Source organism: Pelodiscus sinensis, chromosome 3, assembly GCF_049634645.1.
Source record: "Pelodiscus sinensis isolate JC-2024 chromosome 3, ASM4963464v1, whole genome shotgun sequence".
NCBI lineage: Eukaryota > Metazoa > Chordata > Testudines > Trionychidae > Pelodiscus > Pelodiscus sinensis.
This window is the reverse complement of record NC_134713.1, coordinates 80,064,479-80,089,135: the sequence shown is the minus strand read 5'-3', so window position 1 is coordinate 80,089,135 and position 24,657 is coordinate 80,064,479. Positions and strand designations below refer to the sequence as shown.

At 41.5% G+C, this 24,657-nt stretch overlaps 2 protein-coding genes across 6 annotated transcripts in view; one reads left to right on the top strand and one right to left on the bottom strand.

The window, feature by feature from the left end:
- TUBE1 (tubulin epsilon 1) overlaps positions 1–7,412 on the top strand; it is a 35,512-nt gene extending 28,100 nt beyond the window's left edge. For all 5 annotated transcript variants that reach the window (XM_075923998.1, XM_075923997.1, XM_075923996.1 and 2 more), the window contains 3 exons: positions 2,330–2,470; positions 4,482–4,656; positions 6,577–7,412. In XM_075923998.1, coding sequence (XP_075780113.1) covers positions 2,330–2,470; positions 4,482–4,656; positions 6,577–6,735 — 475 coding nt within the window. In that variant the 3' untranslated portion in view covers positions 6,736–7,412. The remainder of the gene's footprint in view (positions 1–2,329; positions 2,471–4,481; positions 4,657–6,576) is intronic.
- Positions 7,413–8,320: 908 nt separating this feature from the next.
- CCN6 (cellular communication network factor 6) lies at positions 8,321–23,229 on the bottom strand. Its single transcript, XM_075924000.1, has 6 exons — positions 23,137–23,229; positions 16,160–16,214; positions 12,719–13,013; positions 12,004–12,246; positions 9,400–9,593; positions 8,321–9,072 (listed from the first exon to the last, which is right to left on the bottom strand). The coding sequence occupies exons 2-6, from the start codon at positions 16,208–16,210 to the stop codon at positions 8,791–8,793; spliced, it is 1,065 nt and encodes a 354-aa protein (XP_075780115.1). The 5' UTR covers positions 16,211–16,214; positions 23,137–23,229; the 3' UTR covers positions 8,321–8,790.
- Between the last annotated feature and the right edge of the window lie 1,428 nt (positions 23,230–24,657).

Below are 24,657 nucleotides of genomic sequence, written 5' to 3'. Positions count from 1 at the left end.
AAGTGGAAGACACAGGGAAAATGCAGTGTTGATATTCCAGGATGAGGTATGGAGCAGGATATAGAGGAATATGAGATTTACCTACTGTTGGTTGGGAATGGGTTGCATGGAGGGGAATCATTGTTTCAGCTTCTTTAATAGATTCTTGGGAAGGTAAGTGGGAAGAGGACAAAAGTGGGGAAAAATTGTCTACAGTACTAGGGACTAGGAGCCACACGGAGGAGCATTTTAAAGGAGTATAGGGGGACTAAAAGAAAGCATGAAGGGCACTTGTGAAGATGGAGGTTTTTTTATCTACATTAAAAACTTTGCATGCTTTGCTTTGCTGCTTTGGGTCCCCGTAAGATCCCTTCCACAGATAATATAAACTAGGGGTTCTCAAACTGGTGTTTGGGATCTCTCAGGGGGTCCCCAAATGTTAGCCTCCACCCCAACCCCACTTTACCGCCAGTATTTATAATAGTTAAATATATAAATAATTGTTTGTAATTTATAAGGTGGAGTTGTCACACTCAGAGGTATGCTGTGTGAAATGGGTCACCAGTACTAAAGTTTGGGAACTACTGATAGAAATCAATCTTATTTGAACTTTGGGACAACTTTGCCAAATAACTGTTTAAGAAATAAAGTTTGGAAGTGGTTTGGTGGGGAGACACAAACATGTACAAAGGAAACAAGGATGGTCCATGTAAAGCAGTGAGGAGCAACATAGATTAGTGAGTGTGCCACATGAGTGACCCTTCTTCGTTTCAGTGGGCCACAAGATTGTTGTAACCAAGATGGTCTCTCAGGATAGTTTAGTTTTTCTAACTGTTTGCATACCTAGAATTTGCAGGGTGTGCCTACTGAACCATAGCATCACTTTGGATGCAGAGGGAATGCACAGCTCTTACAGTTAATGTTGTATGGAATCAACATGCACCTCACTTCATAACCCTTGCTTTAAGTGCATGTCACTTTAGTAATACCAGTAGGGGGAAAAAAACTATGTGAATGGAAACCAGCATTATCTGGCAACCCTGCACATGGGCAACAGTAAACAAAATGTCTCATGGGCCACATATAGAATCTCAATGGGCCACAGGTTGCCCACAACTGATGTAAAGAGACACTTTGACATTTTAGGGTACGTCTAGACTACATGCCTCTGTCGCCAGAGGCATGTAGATTAGGCTACGAGGCATAGGAAAATGAAGCGGTGATTTAAAAAATCGCCGCTTCATTTAAATTTACATAGCTGCCGCGCTGAGCCGACAAACAGCTGATTAGCTGTTTGTCGGCTCAGCGCGATAGTCTGGACGCGCAGGGGTCGACATCAAAGGCATTTGTCGACCACCCAGGTAAACCTCATCCCGCTTCATTTAAATTTACATAGCTGCCGCGCTGAGCCGACAAACAGCTGATTAGCTGTTTGTCGGCTCAGCGCGATAGTCTGGACGCGCAGGGGTCGACATCAAAGGCATTTGTCGACCACCCAGGTAAACCTCATCCCAGGAGGCATACCTGGGTGGTCGACAAATGCCTTTGATGTCGACACCCGCGCGTCCAGACTATCGTGCTGAGCCGACAAACAGCTGATCAGCTGTTTGTCGGCTCAGCGCGGCAGCCATGTAAATTTAAATGAAGCGGCGATTATTTAAATTGTCACTTCATTTTCCTATGCCTGGTAGCCTAATCTACATGCCTCTGGCGACAGAGGCATGTAGTCTAGACGTACCCTTAGTTAATTCTCAAAAAAAAAATTGTTCAGGTTTATCAGCCAATACCTCTGGCTTTATATATTCACATCTTCCCTTTCCTTCAATTTTTTTCCTCTTCCCTTTTGCTGTGTGAAAGAACCACACACAAGGGAATCTGACAGTACACAGACTGCTGTCAAATGTGAAAAGCAAACAAACTGGAAAGGGCAAAGATCAGAGACAAAAATCCCTATTCTGCAAGTCTAAGTATGTTGTAACTTGAGCCATCTTCTACCCACTGAGGTTCAGGTTACACCAACTCTGGGACACAACTGGTGAAAGTGAAATACTCAAGTTACTAACATGTAACTTGCTCCCCCTTATCCACAGTTTCTGAACTTGGTGTAATTTGTATGCTAATGTGCTCTTAAGAAGAGTGCCAAGACAGGCAAATAATGATGGCCATAAGAAGGTGTAGGTTGAAACAGGCCACTCAGCTTGTACTACTGTTTGAATATTTTTGACACTCTAATTTATACTTAAAAATAACTGAAATTCTTCCATTTCCTTGTTGTTAAATTATAAGATATAGAATCAGTGAAGAACTTTAACATGTTTGATAAAAGTAGATCACTTTTTTCTTAATTTAGATTGGATCAGATGTTTTCAGATGCTTTCAGCAAAGATCATCAGTTGATTCAAGCAGACCCAAAGCATAGCTTGTACCTTGCTTGTGCACTTCTGGTTCGAGGAAATGTACAGGTTTCAGACCTTCGCAGGAACATTGAAAGGTATGATCTATACTTATGGCTTGTTTGTGCACAATATGTATTACAGATGCTGCTGTTAAATGCTCATAGAGATATCCCTAATTCATAAGATAAGAAAAGTTTCAACAATAAATTTGCAAAAAAGGTTTATTGTAGGCACTTGAGAGAGGGGAATAATATTACTGACGAACAGAAAATATACATAAGAGCTTAAAGATGCCACTCTGTGCTTCCTAATGACATAGGTTTAGAAAGCTTTGTAAGTAGTGACCCTTTCTGAGTGTCCACACCAAATCTGTGGTTATGATCAAGTGATAACCAAATAGTTATCTGTATATTGTTTTTAAAAAAAAAAAAATTCTTCAGAAAAAATGAAGATCTGTCAGAAAGATGTTTTGTGAGGAAAATTGTTCAGTTTATCTCCCAGTTTTTTTCCTGCGAGTTTCACTTAACATCAGGGAAAGCTAAACTTCCTGCACTTGATGTAGTAAGAGCCCTGCTTATTGTCTGACTTCTCCCTATTTGAATATAACTGTGCAATAAATATTTTAAAAAGCTTAAAACCCAAAATTGCTCTTCAGGAACATAAAAACATGTTATAAGCTATCTAAGTTAGAAACAGTTGACTGCATTATTCTACTAAAGCTCAGTCAGCTTGTAGTATGGTTATGAGGAATGTCCCTACTGATAATAAGTAAGGCAGCCACAGTCCACATGTTCACAAGTCACTATTGATTGGTAGATGGCCATTTTAGTGGGGCTGTCCTGCACTGTTTTTTAAGTACGACTCTTAGGGTATATCTAGACTACAGTGATTTATCAAAAAAAAAAGTGGCCTTTTTTTGAAAAATCTTTACCTGCGTCTAGACTGCTGCCGTGTTCTTTCGAAAGTAAATCGAAAGAACGTGGCAGTTTTTTCAACCACAGAAAAATCTTGTTTTACGAGGAAGAATGCCTTTTTTGGAAAGTGCCCTTTCGAAAAAAGGCGCTATGTAATGTAAACTGTGCTTTTTGCAATTGTGTACCTTAAGTCAAAATAGCTTGTTTCATCTTTTGACGCTGTCTACATAGCAGGAAGTCTGAGTTAGAGGACTTTTCCTCTAACTTTCCTTACTCCTAGAAATGAGGGTTACAGGAGTCAGAGTAAGAAGTTCTCTAGCTCAGCACTATTTTGTCATAATGTTGAAATAACTGCTTGCTGTATAGATGCAGTGTGTGTTATTTCGGACTAATAGTGCTGTGTAGACATAGCCCTAGAGTGAAATCCATGTGGACATTCCCTGAAGGAAGAATGGTTACTTACCTTACAGTAGCTGTGGTTCTTTGAGATGTATTATCCACATGACTCCAGGATCTGTAATCCTTCCCTTATGAGTCCTTCTCTGGGATTCATTGTTAACAAAAGAATTGAAGGATAGTTGGGTCAGTTTCACTCTTTATGCCCTCACATGCTCAGGTGCAAGTACATCTAAGGCACTTGGTCAACTCCAAGAGAATGGACAGAGGAATCCAGTCTTATGTGCACTAACAGTGGAATCCATGTGAACAAAGCATCTTGAAGACTGCAGCAACTGAAAGATAACTGTTTTCTTCCAGCACCAGCAAATGGCCTACATTCTAAACTTTGACATACAATAGATACCACAGACAGCATATTGTATTATACTATGTCCAATTAGTTGGCTACAGATAAGCTTCCTCTTTTGAGAAACAGTGTGAGTGAAGTGTTTTATGATACCGATCTCTTGAAGGTAGCTTTGTTTTGAATAGTGACATTTAATAATAATTCATTAGTTTATTTTATAAATAGTGTTCTCCTGTGGTTTTTAAAGTTAAATTAATTAAACTGCTAATTTTGTGTTATAAAGTCTGAAAGGGTAATGCCAAAGGTTAATTATAATTTTTTTCCTGAAATTTTATATGCAGGTGCTTTTGAGATGGTGTGTTTTAGCAAAGTAAAAAGAACTGTTAACATTGTGCTATGCCTCTTTGCTGCTTGCTTATATTTTAGCTATGAATGTATATATTGCAGATTGAAGCCTTCCCTTCATTTTGTCTCATGGAATCAAGAGGGCTGGAAAACTGGCCTATGTTCCATACCTCCTGTGGGCCATTCTCACTCACTGTTGGCATTAGCAAACAACACGTGTGTGAAACCAACCTTTATAGAGCTCAAGGACAGATTCATGAAGCTCTACAAGAAAAAGGTATTGTGAAAAGCAGCATAACATCTTGGTGTACTTTAAAGTAGCAGTAGTATCTTCAAAACGTTTGTTTTATTTAGGAGTGAAGGAGAAAAGCAGATTTCAGTCAAAGCTCAAAGAAAGCTGTCCTAAATATAAGTTGGTACTAATCCTGTTACATTACAGGAAGCATATATTGCTTTATTTAAATACATAAAACTTTGCACTCTTAATGCAAAGCAGTGTCGAGTACCTACCTTTTCTGGTAACGATGTATTTTTTTTATTAGTATTCAGAATAAGTGTCTTGATAATGCATCTGTATCTGAATTGTTCCTCAATAGCTGGGAACATGTTAGAAAGTGTAACACTTCTAAATATACCCTAAAACATTTTAATTAAGTCTGGTCTGTTTTCTTGTTCCTTTGCCATGACAAACCTTTGGCTTTGTCGAAGCAAACAATAGAAAAATTAACGTTTATGGCTCAGGTTTTTTAAATTTTCATTTTAACCAGGAGTCATGTGTCACCTTGGAGACTAAAGATTTATTGGGACATAAGTTTTCCTGGGTAAAAGCCACAAATCAGGAATTTCAATAATAAAACATTTATTGCTTTCCTCTTATGTACCTTGTTCTCTCGTGGTACTGAAAAAAATACTTATGAACTACAGCTGGCACATGGCTTTCAATATAAAGGGCTTGGTCAGAAATGACAATAAGGGCTTGCCTACACTGCCATAGTGTGGATTATTGGATGGTGAATTGCAAGAGTGTACCCAAATGTCATGTACTACCTGTCCCATATGGATGCTGCTGGCCAAACTAGTTTGTGTTCTCTGTTTAGAATGGTGTTAACATGAACTAGGTACTTACTTCATGCTAGTAGCATCCACACAGGAGAGCTAGTGTGCCGCTCTGTGGTATGGTCTGCAGTTCACGCTCCAGTAATCATCATTTGCTGCAGTATAGACATAACTTACGATTCTTGACTATGTATTGGTGAATCCTTTCAACTAGCTGCTACACAAAGGAACAAGTCCTTAATGATCTTTATTTAGAGTAAAATAGAATGACGGATGAGGTGTGTGACTGCTCTGACTAGAAGCATTGTTCAAGACGCCCTCCTTACTCCCCCAAGACACAGAATTTATAGCATCAAATGTGTAAAATTAGGAATATCATTCTATACAAGTCTATATCTTGTTTACACTTAAATATTAGCTTGATCTAGTATGTCACTCAGACCATGTCTACATTTTGCGGAAATTCAATGCTACTGCGATTGATCTTCCAGGGTTTTATTTAGCAGGTGTAGTGAAGACCCACTAATTCCAACTCAGAGAGCACCTCCATGGCGCCAGTACTCCCGTTCCTCATGAGGAATAAGGGAAGCCAACGGGATTGTTTGTTCCCATTGACCTCCCACTGTATGAACATCGATTTAAGATATGTCAACACCAGCTAAGTAATTAATGTAGCTAGAGTTGCGTATCTTAAGGCAACCTTCCACTTTAGTGTAGCCCATGTCTTAGGGTTGTAAAAAATGTCATGTCCTGAGCGCTGCTGTTAAGTTGACCTAATCGCTGGTGCAGATGCAGTAAGGTCAACGGAAGGATTCTTCCGTCAACCTAGCTACTGCCTCTCATACAGATGAATTCCCTACATCAATGGAAAACTCCTTTTCATTGATGTAAGAGGCAGCTATGGTACTATAGTTGTATTGCTGTAGCAGCTATAGCGTGGTCATGCCCCAGGGTATTGCAACAGGAAGTTACTAAGTAGCATTTCAGCAAAGGATTTAGTGAATCTAGACAATCTTTAAGTCCATTTATAACCGTGCTTGCCCTCTGAAGGCAGGCCAAACAATAATGTGTATCATGCTAGGTTAATCTAACTCCTTGTGAACAAGAAGGGAATATAGTTAATCTGTGTCTATTCTTATAGGCTCACCTTCACCATTACCTGCATGTTGATGGGATGGAGCAAAGCTGTTTCTCTGAAGCTATATCATCCTTGTCAGATCTAATAGAGGAATATAGTCAGCTAGATGCCACTAAAGATGTGCCTAAAACAGATCCCTCAAGACTGAAGATAGCTACGTAACAGAGGAAGAATTGCTTTTATTTGCAAAATAGCAAATCACCTAGGTTAATTGGATGGCTTTTGTGAAGCTGCTAAGACTAGTCATTTCATAGGTACCACAGGCTGACTGGGAGTGTTGTATCAGGTGTTCAGCCTGCGCAAAAGGGATCAACACATACTGCACGCTAGCAGAGCAAGCAGTGGTCATGTCTGTCAAAAGAATAGATAGAAGGAATTATAACAACCCAAAATGGAATTGGCAAACTTCTTGGACCCAAGTTCAGCTAAATTAAATTGATTCCTGCTTTGGAAAAAAGTCTCCCTTAATATAAGATACATGAGGGAAGGGAAATCCTACTGACCCTTTTCTGAGGTGGAAAGAAGTATCTAGTGAGTCTTGTTTCTTAAGTTTCTAATATCCTAGACTATCATTTTGGAAATAAACTTTCTATCACGTGTGTTACATCATTGTATTTAGATGCAATTGAACTAAAATTGTCCAAGTTGATATCACCACTAGCAATATCAGGAATAATGTGTCAAAATGAATGCATCAAGTACAATACTATTCTATTGCATAATAATAGTTTGCCTTTCATGAACCTGAGGTTGCACTAATTATGAGGATCCAATAACTGTGATCATATGTACTTATAATGTGGATTGTTTGGAGAATAAAGATTGTATTCTGAAAAGAACCTAACTAAAATAGCAGTATATTTTAAATATATAATTAAATAGATTTTTATTATGATCAGACTATATTTATAAACAGTTGTCTCAAACTCCTATATTTTTAGGGAATAAAATATACAGATTTTCAGAATTTGTCTGCCAAGCATGACTCTTGTCTTAAAACAGCATTAAGCCACAATGTATGGCCCCATAAAATGACATTTGTTTAATTACAGGTTTCTTTCAAGATAGCTCCATTGTCAGGATTACCATACACAATAGTATTCTAACTTTCAATGTATGAGACCAGAAACACACAAGACAAATATTTGTTGATGCAATTCTTGTTAGGAAGAAGGCATTTTGAAAGTCACTCCAGCGAAACCGGTTAAAAGTTCTGCTATCACTTAGCACTTTATGACAAAAGACATAGAATTTTAAGCTATCCCTATTACAGTCACCAGGAGTTTTGCCATAGTCTTCAGTGAGTCCAGGACTTCACCCATGGGTTTTCTATCCCCAAGGCTAAAGCAGTCTAGGATAAATAGTATGCAAAATAATGAGGAGAGAATGGAAACACAGGTGGTTGCAGCATAAGATCATGAGGTTACTTCTCATTGTATATGTAGTGTTTGTTCCTTTTATAAGATTGTTCCCCACTCATGACAGCTATGAAAAGGCAAATTGTATACATTTAAAACTGAAGCTTAGAAATTTATCATTGGTGATAAAGTGAACTAACCTACGTCTTGACAAATATTTTTATTTGTACCTGTGCAAATATATTTTTTATATTCACAGCATCTTGAAATGTAAAATACAAGAATTGTTACACAAATCAATCTGAGCTTAAAATTAATTTGTAGTGTATGCTAGAATATGCTACATTTTGTTTCTAGCTCACAAAAGATTGATTTTTTCATAACAGTGTATCAGTAGCTGTAAGAATAGCTATCTGGTAAATCAAGAATGATCAAATGTTATAGCAGAAAAGTTAAGATTCCTTTCTCTACTTAATTGCTTCAGTGTTTCTTTAATTTAAATTTCTATTGAGGATGAGGAAAAATACCTATTTCTACAAGTTTTTGTATAAATATGGAGCAAACTCATCCTTGCATTCCTGTGTATTTTTTAAATTACAAGTTTTCACACCATGACTGTACCTGTGTTAACTGATGTGTACCTCACATGTATACTCAGGGTTTCAAACAGTTTAACTCTTACATTTTTATGTGCCAGTTTTTATGCACAGAGATGTTGTTTTTAAACCATGTTCTCAGAGTATTTAACAGAAGAATGCCAACCGGTTTGGTTTTGGTGGAAGGGTTTTCTCTTTTGCTAACTCTTCAAAACTATGAATGTGCTACTATCCTGGAGATACACTGCTATCCATGGTATAACTTATAATAACTTGAGTGCAGAAAATATATCTCCTGGATTACTACAAATCCTCTGACAAACACAAGATGTGATCCACATCATCTTCCAGTTAAAGGAGCCTTCTTTGGGGCAGTCAAACTGTATAGTGATCATTTTGGATTTGTTAGGTATGCAACATCTGTTGTCCAGACACACACCACAGAAAGTAGGTTTGTAGCTTTGTGTGCTTGAGCATCCAGAAAAAACTAGCTTCTCTGCTTTGGAAGGCTGGAATGTTGGCTGACATGTTTTTCCCTTTGGAATCTTAAATGTAAAACAAAACAAAGCTTGAAACTTCATGTACAAAGAAACAACAGAAGAAATAACAAAGATTGGTATGCATTTAAAAGGTAACATTTGAAACATTACCTACTTTTTTAAAGCTTTCTTACTTTTCTTTGCCTAAGTCAGACTGAGATTCTTTTAGAATAATAAGACAGCAAGCTACTAGTAATGATCCTCAGATTTGTGACTTTCTTTAAAATCTACTTCTGTAATTCACTGCTATGGGATAAAGACAAGATAAGTCTTGTATTTCAGGAAGGCTCAGGTAACAGAGATAATAGAAAGGTATTTTTCACCAGAATTTACCTTTATAGTCTTCAGTATATTGGACTGACAAGGTTGAATCAAACACAGTCTCTCTTCTTTTCTCATTTCACATTTACTGTTCTCATTGGTCACTCTGTTGGATATTCCTATGCCACAGGTTCTGGAACAAGGTGTCCAAGAAGTTGCCTGTACTAAGCACTTCTCCTTCAAGACAAGTGGCAGACTTCTGTAAGCTGAGACAGAACAATATATTATACATATTGCAACACAGCGAGATAGACAAAATATTTAAAAATAGCCTAAAATAGCATTATTGTTGTAGACAATGATTTCTGTTGACATGGTTTCTCTTGGTATTTCTGAAAGGTGAGGCTGAGAGTGTGCAAAGTTGACTAAAAAATCTGGACACCAATTTCCATTAAAATTGGTATTTGGGGTTCAAATCTGAGGCAGCTTTGAAAAATCTCAACATGACTGTATGTTCTGTGGCCCTACAGGTTAATGTTATGAGAACCCGAAATCCTTTGTGAAGAACTGCTATTGAATATTCTATATGTGAGGAACACATTTTAAAAACTATGTAGACTGTAGACCAGGTGCAGCTGTGAAATGTTATATGAACATATGTAAACAAACCTTGATCTGTAACTTTTCTTGTATTAATGATTTTTTTTCAAGTCATTTCCAAATATTTGGTGCTAATAAATCTATTCTTTACCTAATAGAAGTACAAATAGGTAAAGGGTATAAAATAAGATTTAAAATAACTGACACATCTGGGCAAAATACTCAAGAAGGGTTCACATGGTTGGAAATCTGCACATGTATTTAAGAAGGTAGGCCAGAATTATGAGGGTACCTGGAAGGGAGACAGCAGGTTAAAGATCTCAGTGCATGAAGCAGATTAAAAGCCTGGCACAAATCTGCAATAAATAAAGGGAGGTTACATAGTTGCTCGTATGCAGTACATTTTCTATGTATGATCTAGGTATAATCTTTGTTTAGAAATTCTCTAAACAGAGAATGCTTAAGGAAAGCAGCTGAAAGAACAGTAAAAGCAATAAAATTAAGCTTAGCATTTGCTACCAGCATTAACAAAGGAAGAGAGAATTAAAACAGTCTTAGATCTAACAAGCCACTGCATGACTTCATGCACACTGCGTACAAATTGAATTTAAACCATTGGTTACATTATGTTAAGGCAAGAGCATCCATTTTGAAAAAAATTTTAAATGACTGTTTAAAAGCCTGGTTCTTGAAATGGAATCCCTCAGTGCACTGAGCCCTGTAGAACAGGGTGATTGATCTCCATTGTACTGAAATCCAGAAAGGCTTTGACAAATGGGGAAAATTTTTCAATGGATGTGCCAGCAAAGGATTGGAAGCAATTTCTAGGTCTGTTTAGACCTGCCAACTCTCTATGGATCTTCAGATCTTTCTACAAGATTGGATGAAAAACACAACTATTTAATGGGGCAAAAATGCTGCTCTTCATTGACTGCCTTTCCCCTTCACTTGTGTCTTGGGGAAAAACAGCCAATCAGAGGTTCTGTATAAGCTGAAGAACTGCCTGGACCCTCAGCATGTATAGCAACCAGTGATACTTCCCAGCCCCTGAAAACATGCAGCTGCAATGTTCAGTCCTGTGAACTGAGCCAGCTTTTCAGTGGTGCTCTCATTGTTTTCCACAGTTTATCCAAATTCTTGAATTCAGAGTGCACGTTGGAGTGTTGCTATTCATTCAATAAAAGTGTTTTTTTAAAGTGCTAGGAAGAAACAACATCTTGCTGCTGTGCAAGTATATGGCATTAGGCATTATAGTTCTAATTTGTGAATGCATTTAATTGGTTTAAATGTTTTAGTTGCAAGCATTCCAGATGGTTGTCGTCTCTCCTTAGTTAGGTTAACGTTCCCTAAAAGCGTGCAATTCATTCACTTGAACTCAGTTGCTTTACTGAGTGCCTTTCCCACTGCATATGGTTTTATTCCAAACTTTGGATAAATTCTATATAAAGGAATTACTATCCTTCATGGCTGGTTTAAGTTTCAAATGTATCTTTTGATGTGGGTGAGCTTCCATTTTTAGGATAGCTTGCATGCGCACACATGCTTCTTGGAAGCTTGTCCAAACTGAATTTCAGATTTTGTGATGCTAACCACCAGCATGTGTGTATAAATTTGCTATAGCCTGGGTTGGTTTGCCTGCTTGCATGCTCCTTCCTGTATATCTGTAAAACTTGAGTCTGGTGTGCTCTTGAGCCTCAAACTACCCTTGGTTTTATTTTATTCTTCTAATCTTAGAAGCAGAAGACAAATAATTTCACCAAGAAATGGCCATTATAATTTGAACCAGATTATATTACAATTTAGAAGCCAAGAAATTATAAATTGCTCCATATTCTTATAGAGTGAATCTAAAATAGAGAAGGAGGTTGGCGGTTTTCCCCTTGCAGTGACTGAATATTTTGTTGATAACCAATGAGGCTGAGCCAAAATCTAGAAGCCTCCATTTCCTATTGATCGGAAGGGTCTCAAGATGTCAGTAAAAAGAAAATCTAACCACTTCTTTTTATAAATAACGTTATACAGTAGTTTAAAAATGTATTATGTATGAAAATAGTTTACCATTCTAGTTATGCACACCTGGCATTATGCTGTAGGCTGTTGATTGTAGCTCTTTCTGTTGTCCAGGATCACAATTGGACTGTCCTGGCATTTTTCTGCCCTTGACCAGGATGCATTGGTGTATTGCTGACTTTGAGGTGAATACAGGTGTGCATCCAATTGCACCACTAATACAGAGACATGTATAAAGTGGGCTAGGCTGGAAGGCCTGGCCGTTGGCATAATACACTCCATTGAGCTCACATCCTACTGCTATCATATCTGAAAATGGGAAAGAGCAAAATAACCCATCTACAAGCTATAAAATGCAGTTAATGGATACCAAGTGGTAAGGCAGGATTGTTCTTCACTACTGTAACCTGCAGTATATACTGCACCCAGTACTTCCATTGTTAAAGTGCTGCAGAGGAGAGTTCTGTCCTTTCCCACTCCCACACAGCTTTTACCTGTGATAAATTGTATTTATTGGTTGCTTTGTTTCTACTCACAAATGTCTATAAATAAGTAGATATACCTTATGGCCCACTTTGACTAATGATGTATAAAACGGTGCAACTACATCCTTAAACATACCTATTGGTAAATGAGTGAATACAAGGATGTCTGAATTGATGTGATACACAGGAAAGGAACTGTGCAGCCTGAACCAAAAGATTTTTTTTCTTTTGAGTCGGACTATAGAGAGCCATATCCCCTTGAAATTTCAATAATAGGATGTGAAAGAATAACTTACATGCACATACTCCTGTTTCATACCTAGGCCTGTCTGCAGAGTAATCACAGTAAAGTCCTTTGTGAGGGTCACAAGTATCTGCTTCATTACAGATCTCTTCTGCCTGTTTGGCACATATTTTACAACATCCACAACCATCCTTTACCAGGCTCACCCCAGGAGTGCAGGTTGGCACATGTGGGCATTTGCATGGCCAGTGACAAAATTCTTTACGCTGATGGACTTCGCTGACTTCTGCAGATTTTTCCTCAGGCTTTGCTTCTCGATGGCCATTGTTTTGTGCCCTGCAGAAAAACTTACATATGGTTGGATTTTTGAGGGCTGGATGACTGTAAGCATAGCTAGTATACTATAAACTTTAATAAGAATGAAAGAAGTGAATTTCATAAAGCCACTGAAGCTTTTGTAAAATTTTACAAGATGAAAAAGTAAAAAACAATAGTCCAAACTCAACCCTAGCTTTAGCACTCTGAAGAGGGTTATACCCACAGCAAATCTGACCTGTTTTTTCAAAGGGTGCATCTACACAGCACCCTAAACTCGAAATAAGATATGCAATTTGTGCTACGCAAATTGCATATCATCTTGAATCTATTTCAAAATAGCTTATTTTGAAATTTGGCACGTCTATACCACAGCAGTGAAATAGCGTACCCGTTATTTCAAAACAATATTTTGAAATAATGGGCGGCTTGTGTAGACATAGCATAGCTATTTCAGGATACCTCTGGTATCCCGAAATAGCTGTGTAGTGTAGATGTACCCAAAGAGAATTAAGCTGTCTCTTCTTTCAATAGAATAAAACTCTGTGTAGTTAGAATCAGATGAAAGTTTTTAAATTAGTGTTGTAGGTTTTCAGACTACTGATAACTTCTACCAAATGTACTCGGCCCTAATCTATAGATTGTCAGCCCTCTAATGTGGATGCTGAATGGTGTCTTTTCTGCCACTTACATTGGAGCCAGTATTTAAAAATTCAGCACTCACAGCTTGATAATTTGGTTATTGGTGTATGAAGAAAGAAAAGGCAGGTCACTTTTCCTATTGCTGTGTTGGCTTTTAAGTTTTCACTTTAAAGGAAAGCAGATTCTGGCTTTTGATTGAAGAGAGAACCTGCCAGAAATGAGCCAGTACTGTTGTTTTTTAAAATCTACACTTTTCTGAGACCAGTGCATTGTTTCTGATTATTTCAATGGCATATTAATGTTAAAACACAAACCTTAATTATTTCACTGCTGCTCTTAAATACAGCCCTAGATTTTAATGTGTTTATTTAGCAGTGGTGAATAGATTGATATGGGTAGGGACCAATAGAGCAGCTGGTGGGCAGCATGATCTAATGGGTTTGGGAACAAAGAGTATTAGCAGTTCCACCAACTTAAAGAAACCTCCACCCTTGCCCATTAAGAGGAAGAGGAAAATAAGCTATGGGCATTCCCCACTGACAAAAGCCTCTGCTACCACATAGGTGCTAAAAACCTAATCCATCTTCCACATTTTTCAGAGCATCTAAGCACAGCTAAATGCAATCAACTTATTTTTCTCTAAACAAATTCTGTTGTGTAATATATCCCGTCATTAACAGAAAACTTTAGCAGTCTATGGAAGACACTGAATACAATATCAAAGTACCAAGTAGTATTGTAATAGTTATATTATTCATTTTCCTATTTAATTCCATACAAATTCCCATTTTTTAAACTGGAAGCTGCTGCAGAACTCTGCTTTGCATACCACAATAATCAGCAGCATAACTGAATTCCAATTCTCCACAAGGAATAAGTGACTCTTCCTAATGGTGTTTCCCTGCTGATTTTTTATATTTATAGTCATTTTGTTAGCTATCATTTTTCAAACATTCCACCGCACTTTGAAGTCTATAACCTATAACGCTTTACTAGATTCCAACATGACTTCCACGGTCATTTGACTAAAACTATTTTTGTAAGATACACACCTGTTCAACAAAATTAACTGCTATGAGAGCTGAAATATTATGCCATACCTCAGGGTGTGTTGTGTTCAGGGCATAGTTTAATAAATGTGTTTTTAATCATTCTATTATTTATTTTCATTCATTCTCCATATAAACATAATAGTAATATGATAAATCACTAGCTCTTATAACTGATATTTTAAGGAACAACTTTGTTAACTTTTTAATCAGCCAGATAATTAAATTAGTCTGTACTTTTGGTGTTAGTTATTAAAGCTTCATAAAGTTGCTGTCTCTGGAAGAAAGATGTGAGGTAAACAGTTGTTCTTAAACATCAGTAAGTGACTGGATGATTACTTTAGGAAACTCCCCCTCAGCACAGTTCAACATTTACCGAAATCTTTTTTTCTCAAAACAATTATCTTTCTTGTAAAATTTGGCTAGGTTCTGAATTAAACACTGTATTGTCTGTGTGTTTAAAATCAAGTGTATCTTATTTCAAAATGTATCTGTGTACTCTTAACAGGATTCCTTCATACTCTCTGGTTCAACAAATATTGCTTCCATTAATGTAGCTATTTAGGCTTTTATATGTCAAAATGTTCAGAGCAAAGAAAGAAAGACCAACTCAGATATTTGAAGCTTCGCAGCAAGAAAAACAAATTATGAAAAAACATCCCGTGGTAGGCTAAACTCAGCTGCCATTGAATAAAACTGTGTACTTAAAAAATGTTCAAAGTTCTATCAAGTTAGGATAAAAATTTAAAACTTGTCTGTAAAGTTGACAAACCAGATATATTGTTCTGTTTCTTTCCCTAGCCTGATATAACTATTGTGTCCACATCACAGAAACCTGCAGCACATGTTTTGCCAATCCTATGGACAGACTAAAAAAGGAGACTATTGTGTGGCAAACTCTTGCTGGGTAGTTTTTTAGATTAAGCAAGTTATGAATGAGATAAATAAATTAAGACCAAAGTGTACTTGTTTTGAAAACTGTCCACTTGAAGATTTAACTTCATCTCCAGAAGAGGAAAAGAACACATTTGAAAGGTATTTTTTTAATGGAGCTAGCCTTTGAAACGAGTGGATGGAGCAAAATTTCTCTATTCAAGAAACAGTTTCATAACACCAGAGCTCCTTGCTAATTTGCAAAACCAGCTCATAGAGCCCTGGAGACCAATCAGTGCATGGAATATGAATGAGAGAAAGCTGTTTAATTACATTGTGTCAGTCAATAATTTCCACTTAAAAACCCACAGAGTGAGAGTTGAGGTCGCTGAGAATTTAAAACCCTCCAAAAACCTAATCTTAGCAATGAACTGAATTGAGAGGAAAATATCAATTATAACTGCAATGAATAAATGGCAAATTTGGTGAAAAAAATTGCTTTCTATTCTGCACCTGGTATTTGCTTGAGTTTGTTTTATTTTGTTACAAAGTTTTAATTGTTAAAACTTTTAAACGCTCAAGGGAGAGGGGAAAAATCTTTCGAGAAAGCTTACCTGTTGCATATATATGATGGTGAATAGAGTGGGAATGAAGAGCCACTGCATGTTCCTGTGGAGTCAGAAGTGAGAAAGAGAACAGGCTGAGCTGTGTCAGAGTGAGCACTGTACACAAAGCTCTCCCTTGTCTCCTGTGCAAATCCTACTCTCCTCAGCACATGCAAGAACACACACACACATTCATACTTGAAATCCTTCACTTCGTACATAACCAATTTCATGCTCAGACTTTCAACCAATTGCTTTCATTTTCTTGAGTCACATTCCAGAATATGTTTTAACACCTTGTTCAGTGCCAGAAAGCTGTTCCTGCAGATTCCACTGTCTTAACTGAGGTCAAGCTGGACAGACTTCTGATTTGTGAAGTTAACTGCTGAAGCAGAGAGGAGTTTTTTTTAATCTTATATTTAAATCCTTATTATGTATATGTTATCATTTAAAATCTGAAGGACAGAACTCCAGTAATATATCTCTCTTGAAGAAGTGCAAGCAGCGTTCCTCAAATATAGAGGCCTGATCCTCAGCAGCGCACAATGGGGTGAGACGATTAGAGATAGAAATATCAAAATGTATAGTACATGCTATACATTGTACCATGCACAATGCCAGTGGGTCTATTGCTATGTTTGTTTAGTGGAATAGTTTTGGGAAAACTGGTACTCTGAGCTGTCCCTGTGTAGACCAGCTGCCAATGTTTTAATTACTGTGTTTACATTGTAATCTAATTAGGCATTGTGACACTGCACCTTACTTTTAGGCACCTAGCAAATCACAGAACAACACTGCAATTTATAGAGCCTGAGGTAGGCACCTATGAGCCCCATACAATGAATGAGAAATGAACACTTTAGAATGAGATCCACACAGGGAGGGAGCTGCCAAATGAGAGATGCCCAGGAGAGGGGTATATTATAAGCCCCACCTCTTTGGCAGAGAAAGACACCTGAGTCCAGGCTGTAGAGAGGCACCTATCTCCACTTGGAATACAGAAACCCTGGGAAGATAGACATGAAGCCACCTAAGCTGCATGGGGGACCCTAATTTAGTAGCCATGCTCAATGGACCTAACTCCATACAAAATAGGAGAGCAGTAGTCATCTTTAGCCCCAGGGTTAGGTGTTCACCCAGGATGTTGGAGACTCCCAGTTCCCAGCTCCCTCTGGCTGATGAGGATTTGAATAAGCATCTGCCACCTTTCTGATGAGAAACCTACCAAGTTTGGGTAGCAGGTTTAAAACTAATAAAATAAAGTTCTTCTTCACACAGCACACAGTCAGCCTGTGGAACTCCTTGCCAGAGGAGGCTGTGAAGGCTAGGACTATAACAGAGTTTTAAAAAGAGCTGGATAAATTAATATCCATAAAAGGATATTAGCCAGGGGGTAAGGAATGGTGCCCCTGGCCTCTGTTTTTCAAAGGCTGGAGAAGGATGGCAGGAGACAAATTGCTTGATCATTGTCTTCGGTCCACCCCTTTTGAGGCGCCTGGTGCTGGCCACTGTCGGAAGACAGGATTCTGGGATAGTTGGACCTTTGGTCTGACCCAGTAGGGCCATTCTTATGTTCTTATGACTGCATTGATTCTGAAACTGGGACTGAACATCTTCTTTAATAGCACTGTGGCAAAGAACACTTGGATTAACTAAAGCATTGGAACAGCTTTCCTCATTGCACTATGTAGAGGTAATGAACCAGCCAGTTACTGATTCAACCAGGTTTCTTATGCAGCCATGAGTTAGTGAGGCTTAGCCTGTTTATTGCTTAAGGAACATACAGTCATCTGCTCTCGGCTGAGAGGAATATTTTAATATGGCAGCTAAGCATGCATTTCAGGATACACCTGAAGCTTCAACAGAGCGACAGAAGAATCTCAAAAGGGTTCCAATATTAAATATAGAAGGAAATAGCAATGCAGCTTCCAAAACTTCCATATTAGTCTCATGTTCAGTTTGTGTGCCAGCTACAAACATTCCTGCTGGAAACTAAAACAAGATTACAGCCAGTTCTTGAACCAAACCTGCTTTAGATAGGGAGGAAATAGAAAAAGGAGAGTTATATTTTCCAATTCAGAAACAAACCATCAGTTCTGGTATCTTTTCATTTTGAGCATGTATTTTATTAACCTTCTGAAAAAGTATCCACCCTAAATATTGATGTTCTCCCACTTTTATCTACAGATTACATTGGCACAGTTTAACTTTGTCAGGCAACCTCAATGCTTCAGCCTATAGCGGAAATGTCTAATGTTTTCTTTTTTTAATGAGGATGCTCATTAACCCTTGATACATAGGCTGGGCTATTCTACCCCAGCTAGTGGGCCAGTTTCCTTGGGTCTGTGGCATGGGAATGTTACTATAGAGAAAAGAGCTGGGAGCGGAGCAGGCTGAGGACTTGTGTTGAGCTAATTCCAATCCATTTTCCTGCAATTTATGACCACCCTTTCTACTCCTGGCCTATCAGAGAAAACTGCTCTCTGTTATCAGGTCCTGCTCCCTCCCTCCCTCCCACCCAGAAAATGAGCTGCAACTGGAGAGTTAGTAGCAGAAAGCCCCAAACAGCTCCCTGATCACATGGCAACTGCAGGATGAATGCAGGTAGCTGCAGTGCATTACACCTCCTCCCCTCCCTCCTCCAACACACACATACTCATATTGTGGCAGTCCATCATTCATAAAAGAAAGGCTGCCTTCTTTCCTCTATTGAAAAGGGAAACAGTGATGAGGGTGCTTCTTTTTCTCAAATGAAGCTCCTGGAAGGAAAGGCTGGGATAAAAGAGAACAAAGCCAAGATCCTTCCCACATCTTAGGATTCAAAGAGTAAGCCTTTATGGTTCTAAAAGGTAAAGAACTATTAAAAGGAAAATGTCTTGTGTTTGATGGGAAATGATGTGAAATTACCATCATTTCACTTCATAAGAATGTGTGTGTGTGTGTGTGTGTGTGTGTGTGTGTGTGTGTGTGTGTGTGTGTGTGTGTGTGTGTGTGTGTGTGTGTGTGTGAGAGAGAGAGAGAGAGAATAAATCCAAGTGAAACTTTGCCAAAACTACCAAATTGTCTGTTTATTGTTTGTACCCTATGAAGACCACGGAAATCTGAAAGTTTTCCAATCACAACCATGCATCAGACTAAACTTTCCAAAAAGGTATGAGAGTTGATTGGTTTCAGCGTTTTGTTTTTTTTTTAATTTTGTGGCACTGTAGTGTCTTGACCACATTGCTAATTCTGTCTAATTACATTTTTGATCCTATGTCTTTATCTACCCTGGAATTCTTTATAAACAACATCTTTGTTAAAGTCTCAACATTCCTGTTTCTTTTATTTAAAAGATGTGAAAGTTCACAACACCCCTGCCCTGAGATATCCAAGAGACTCGCTAGGAAAACTGGAGAAGACGAGGCTTGACATTCTTGATATTTATAAGGTAACACGTGTATGCAGGGTTGAGAAGCATTTAGATCTGTCACTGACAAATCCATCCCACCAATGAGACCAGTCTGGGATGAGGAGTCTGCCACACCAGCATTCCCAGACTTCCTTGAAGAAAGACAAGCTTGTGATGATAAACCTAAACTGATAGACAGAGGGGGCGTACAGGTGGGAGTTGTCTCCAGTGCTCTGTAGCCTCTAGAACAAGAACAAGAAATGAATGGGCCTATGTGTGAACCTAAGGGATCCTTAAAATACCCCTCACCATGCCTAACCCAAAAAGTCCTCCCTTCTGCTGCAATGCCCACTTTCAATAGATGTGACAGGGTTATCAGGTCAGTAAACAGGTTAGTTTATGATGCAGCTGGGGTAGTTAGTGAAGAACCAATACATTTAGCTAACAGGCTGGTGGAACCCATAGTTGACTTCCTCAGACCCTGGGGAGACACTGTGGACTTGGCATAATATGGAGTGAGATTTGCCAGGATGACAATTCTCAGCTGGGGGGAGGATTTTGAAATAACTGCCCTTATTTTGAAATAATAAGCAGAGTGTCCACACTACCAAGCCCATTATTTCAAAATAACAGGTTGGCTATTTCAGAAAGTATTCCTGCTTACTATGAGAAATAGCGCTTATTTTGAAATAGTTATTTAGAAATACTGGTAATGTGGATGGTCTGCTGCTGCTATTTCAAAATAACTACTCCCCTGAGTCATTCAAACTCCTTAGTGCTTCCTGGGGATCTAAATCAAGGTAGCGCATCCACAATAACGGAGCCTGCCTTCGACTAATTTTGAGGCTCCCCCACAGTGGGGCCATGCTATTTTGATTTTGTTATTTCAGGAGTTATTATTTTGAATTTAGTTATTTCAAAATAATTTCCTAGTGTAGACATGCCCTAGGCGACAGCTCATTCCATAGCCCCAGGAAAATTCACTTGTGTATTAGTATATAGATCAAAATTATTGTAAAATGTATGAGTTGTATTGGTGTTTAAATATGAAAAGTAGTGAGATGGTACTTGCATTGTTTTCATTTATCTGTATCCCATTATAATGTAGTCAAAAACATTTACTTTGTATAGCCACCTGTAATTAAACAAAACATCCAATGAAAAAGAAGCCTTATGGAATGTAGCCGAAAAACTTTACCAATAAAGTGCAAATTTCGAAGCGATTGGTCATTGTGTGTGATGACTGGCGGTCAAAGACTCAAAATGCATTCCTCACGCCTTCATCATAGGAAAAGCCCTCATGGACAGTGACACTAACAGCTTGTTTTTGAGAGAAGCTGTAAGTATGGATTCAAGGAAAGATCCTGTGTCTCTGGGCTGTTTGGATTCTTGGGGTACATCTAGACTACATGACTCTGCCGACAGAGGCATGTAAAACAGGCTACCCGACATAGTCAATGAAGCAGGGATTTAAATATCCCCGGATGCATTAAAATAAAAATGGCTGCCATGCTGTGCCGGCTCAGCTGATTGTCGGCACAGCACACAAGTCAAGACGCAGATCGGTCAACAAGGGAAGCCTTTGTCGACCGCTCCTTTTTGCCTTATGAAATGAGGTTCTTCTTCGAGTGGTTGCTCATGTCCATTTGAAGTAGGTGTGCGCACCGCGTGCACCGTGTCTTCCGGAGCATTTTCCCTAGCGGTACCCAGAGCGCCGGCAGGGTGCCCCCTGGAGTGGCGCCGCCATGGCAGGGCATAAGTACCCCTGCCGGCGCTGCCCCACCTCAGTTCCTTCTTACCGCCGTGACGGTCGTTGGAGCATCTCTATCTCTCTCAGTCTCTAGTTAGTCGCCAGTCCCGGTCAGTTTCGGGCCGCGCTCGATCTTCGGTGCAGCCCAGCTCCTTGCCAGCCCCCCGCCTGGCGGTACCGGTGCCGTACCCCCGCAGCCATGTGGCGTTTACTCAGGCATCTCTCCCCTCCACAGCACAGGGCCTCCTGGAGTTGACGTCCATCTCCGCGCCCTCACAAGCATCGGATTCAGCCCGATGGCAGTCGGCGGCTCCTACGGCACTGCCCCCGGTACTGGGCCTGGGTCCCCTGGTACCATACGTGACGGCAGCGTCTTTCCCGGCACCGGGCCTAGGCACCCCGGTGCCGCAACTAACATTATCCACACTACCGGCACCGGGCCTGCGCACCCCGGTGCCGCAACTGCTGGCGACTACCCTACCGGCGCCGGGCCTGAGCACCCCGGTGCCACAACTGCCGGCGACTACCCTACCGGCGCCGGGCCTGAGCACCCCGGTGCCGCAACTGCAGGCAACTCACCTACCGGCACTGGGCCTGAGCACCTCCGTGCCACAACTGCCGGCGACTACCCTACCGGCGCCGGGCCTGGGCACCCCAGTACTGCAACTGCAGGCAACTATCCTACCAGCACCAGGCCTGGGCACCCTGGTGCCGCAACTGCCCATGTTGACTCTCCCAGCACCAGGACTGGGCACCCCGGTGCCGCAGTTGCCGGCGTCGACTCTCCCGGCACCGGGCCTGGGCACCCCGGTGCCGCAGCCGGCGGGGACTCTCCCGGCACCGGCCATGGGTCCCCCGGTGCCACAACTCATCCGGCCTCACCGTACTCACGCGGGCAAGCCAGAATCTATGGCAAGGTTTGCCCCACACTCCTCTTCGGCTCCGCCTTGGCCGGAGTCTGATTATTCGTCAGATTCCAATGCAACCTCTGTTCGGTCAGGGTCCTCAGGAGCTTCCTCGTCCCACAGGTCTCAGTCCCGGCACTGGTGGGACCGTCCTCAGCAAATTTGGCCTCCGCATCCGCAGTGGCCGTTCTGGACTCCCTGGGCCTACCATCAGTGGCAGGGCCCGGCGCCCCCTCCTTCGGTGTCGGGGCCATTGGGTCACCTCTCCCAACCTTTGGCATCCCTGTCTTGGGCCCCCTCTCCACTTGGGGCTCCACAACCAGATTCGATGGCGCAGGCACCGGAAGCGGAGATGAACCCACAGGGTACACAGGGTGTACAACCGCCACTGCACTTAGCGCCATCTGGCTCTATCCCAACCCAGGAGTCCTCGTCATTGTCCCCGGACGAGGCTCTAGCAGACCCGGCACCTAGTCTGCCTACCATGGATGCCCGTTCGCACCAGGAACTTCTCCGGCGCATGGCATTGAATCTTGCCGTCCCAGTGGAACCTGTCGTTGAGGACACGGATCCAATGGTGGACATCATCACTGAGGACGCGCCCACGCAGTTGGATTTACCGCTCAATAAAACGGTGACCAAGATCTCTAAGGCCCTGTGGCAGACGCCGGCGACCTTGACCCCTACCTTAAAAGGGGTCGAGAGGCGCTATTATGTCCCGCACTTGGGACATGAGCATTTGTATTCGCAACCCATCCCAGGATCCTTGGTCATGCAGGCCGCGGCCCAAAAGGAACGGCTCCCTCAGCCTGGCCCATCTCCAAAGGCAAGAGAGCCTAAACGGCTGGATCTGATGGGCTGTAAGGTTTACGCTACAGGGGAACTACATGCTCTGCATCGCAAACCAGCAGGCGATGTTAAGCCGGTATGCCTTCAATACCTGGCAGGCAGCCGAAAAATTCAGGGATCGGCTTCCAGCGGAGGACCGCCAGGAGTTTGCTGCCATTGCTTCCAAGGGCAAAGTCATCGCACGAACTGCCCTCCAGGCATCCTTGGATACTGCTGACTCATCAGCCCGCACCATGGCGACCGGCGTTGTGATGCGTCACGGAGCCTGGCTGCACGTGTCAGGGATTCCCCCTGACGTGCAAAATACAATCCAGGACTTGCCGTTTGAGGGAAACACTTTGTTCTCGGAGCACACTGACTCTAGGCTCCATACCCTAAATGACACAAGGTCCATGTTGAAATCCTTGGGCATCCACACGCCTGCCCCGCAGCGTCGACAACTGCCCTATCGACAGCAGAGGAGAGCGCAGCCCCAGGTCCCCCGTGGGGATTACTGGAGGCACCACTCCCGGGCCTCTGATGGAGGTTCCGGGGCGGTTGTGCACCCCCAGGGCGCATGGGGTCGGCGGCGTCGCCCCAGGGCGGATAACCAGCGGGGAGGTCCCCATGGCCCTTCCCATCAGGGCAAGCCACAGTTTTGACGCGCTATTCGAGGGTCCTGTACCAGTCTCCCACCCTGGGCCCCCGTTTGGGGCCAGGTTATCCCTTTTTGCCCGTGCCTGGGCACTAATTACATCAGACGCCTGGGTTCTAAACATCGTAAATGGGGGCTATACCATCCCATTCCTGGGCCCACCACCTTCAAACCCCCCTTCTCCACTCCCACTAAGGGACACTCCTCACGAACACATCCTGCACCAGGAGGTGTCTGTGCTCCTTGTAAAAGGGGCAATAGAGGAGGTTCCCTTACACCTGCGGGGAAGGGGATTCTACTCCCGATATTTTGTTGTCCCCAAGCCAAAGGGAGGGGTCCATCCCATCTTGGACCTCAGAAATTTGAACAAGGCGGTCCAAAAACACAGGTTCAGAATGGTGACCCTAGCCTCGGTCATCCCAGTGCTACAGTTAGGGGACTGGTACGTGACCCTCGACCTCAAGGACGCCTACTTCCACGTGGCAATCAGAACCAGCCACAGGAGGTTCCTCAGGTTTATGGTTGGCCAACACCATTTTCAGTTTACGGTGCTCCCCTTTGGGTTATCCACGGCACCAAGGGTATTCACCAAATGTATGGCTGTGGTTGCGGCGTTCCTCCGCAAACAAGGGGTACACGTGTTCCCATACCTCGACGATTGGCTAATCCGAGGTCGCTCATACGAGCAGGTAAAAGCTCACGTGACACTCACGAAGGCCCTCTTCCTAAGACTCGGGCTTATGCTAAATGACGAAAAGTTGTCCCTGACTCCCTCCCAGCATCTGGAGTTCGTGGGGGCCCTTCTCGACGCGAGGGTGGCAAGAGCTTTCCTCCCCAAGAGCAGATTCCTCTCCATAGTGGAGCTGATCTCGGGGTTAACCCGGTCCCCTATCACGACCCCTCGGGGTACACGGTGCGCCACACCAGAATGAGAATGAGACCCCTACAGGTTTGGTTGGCGAAGACCTTCAACCAGTC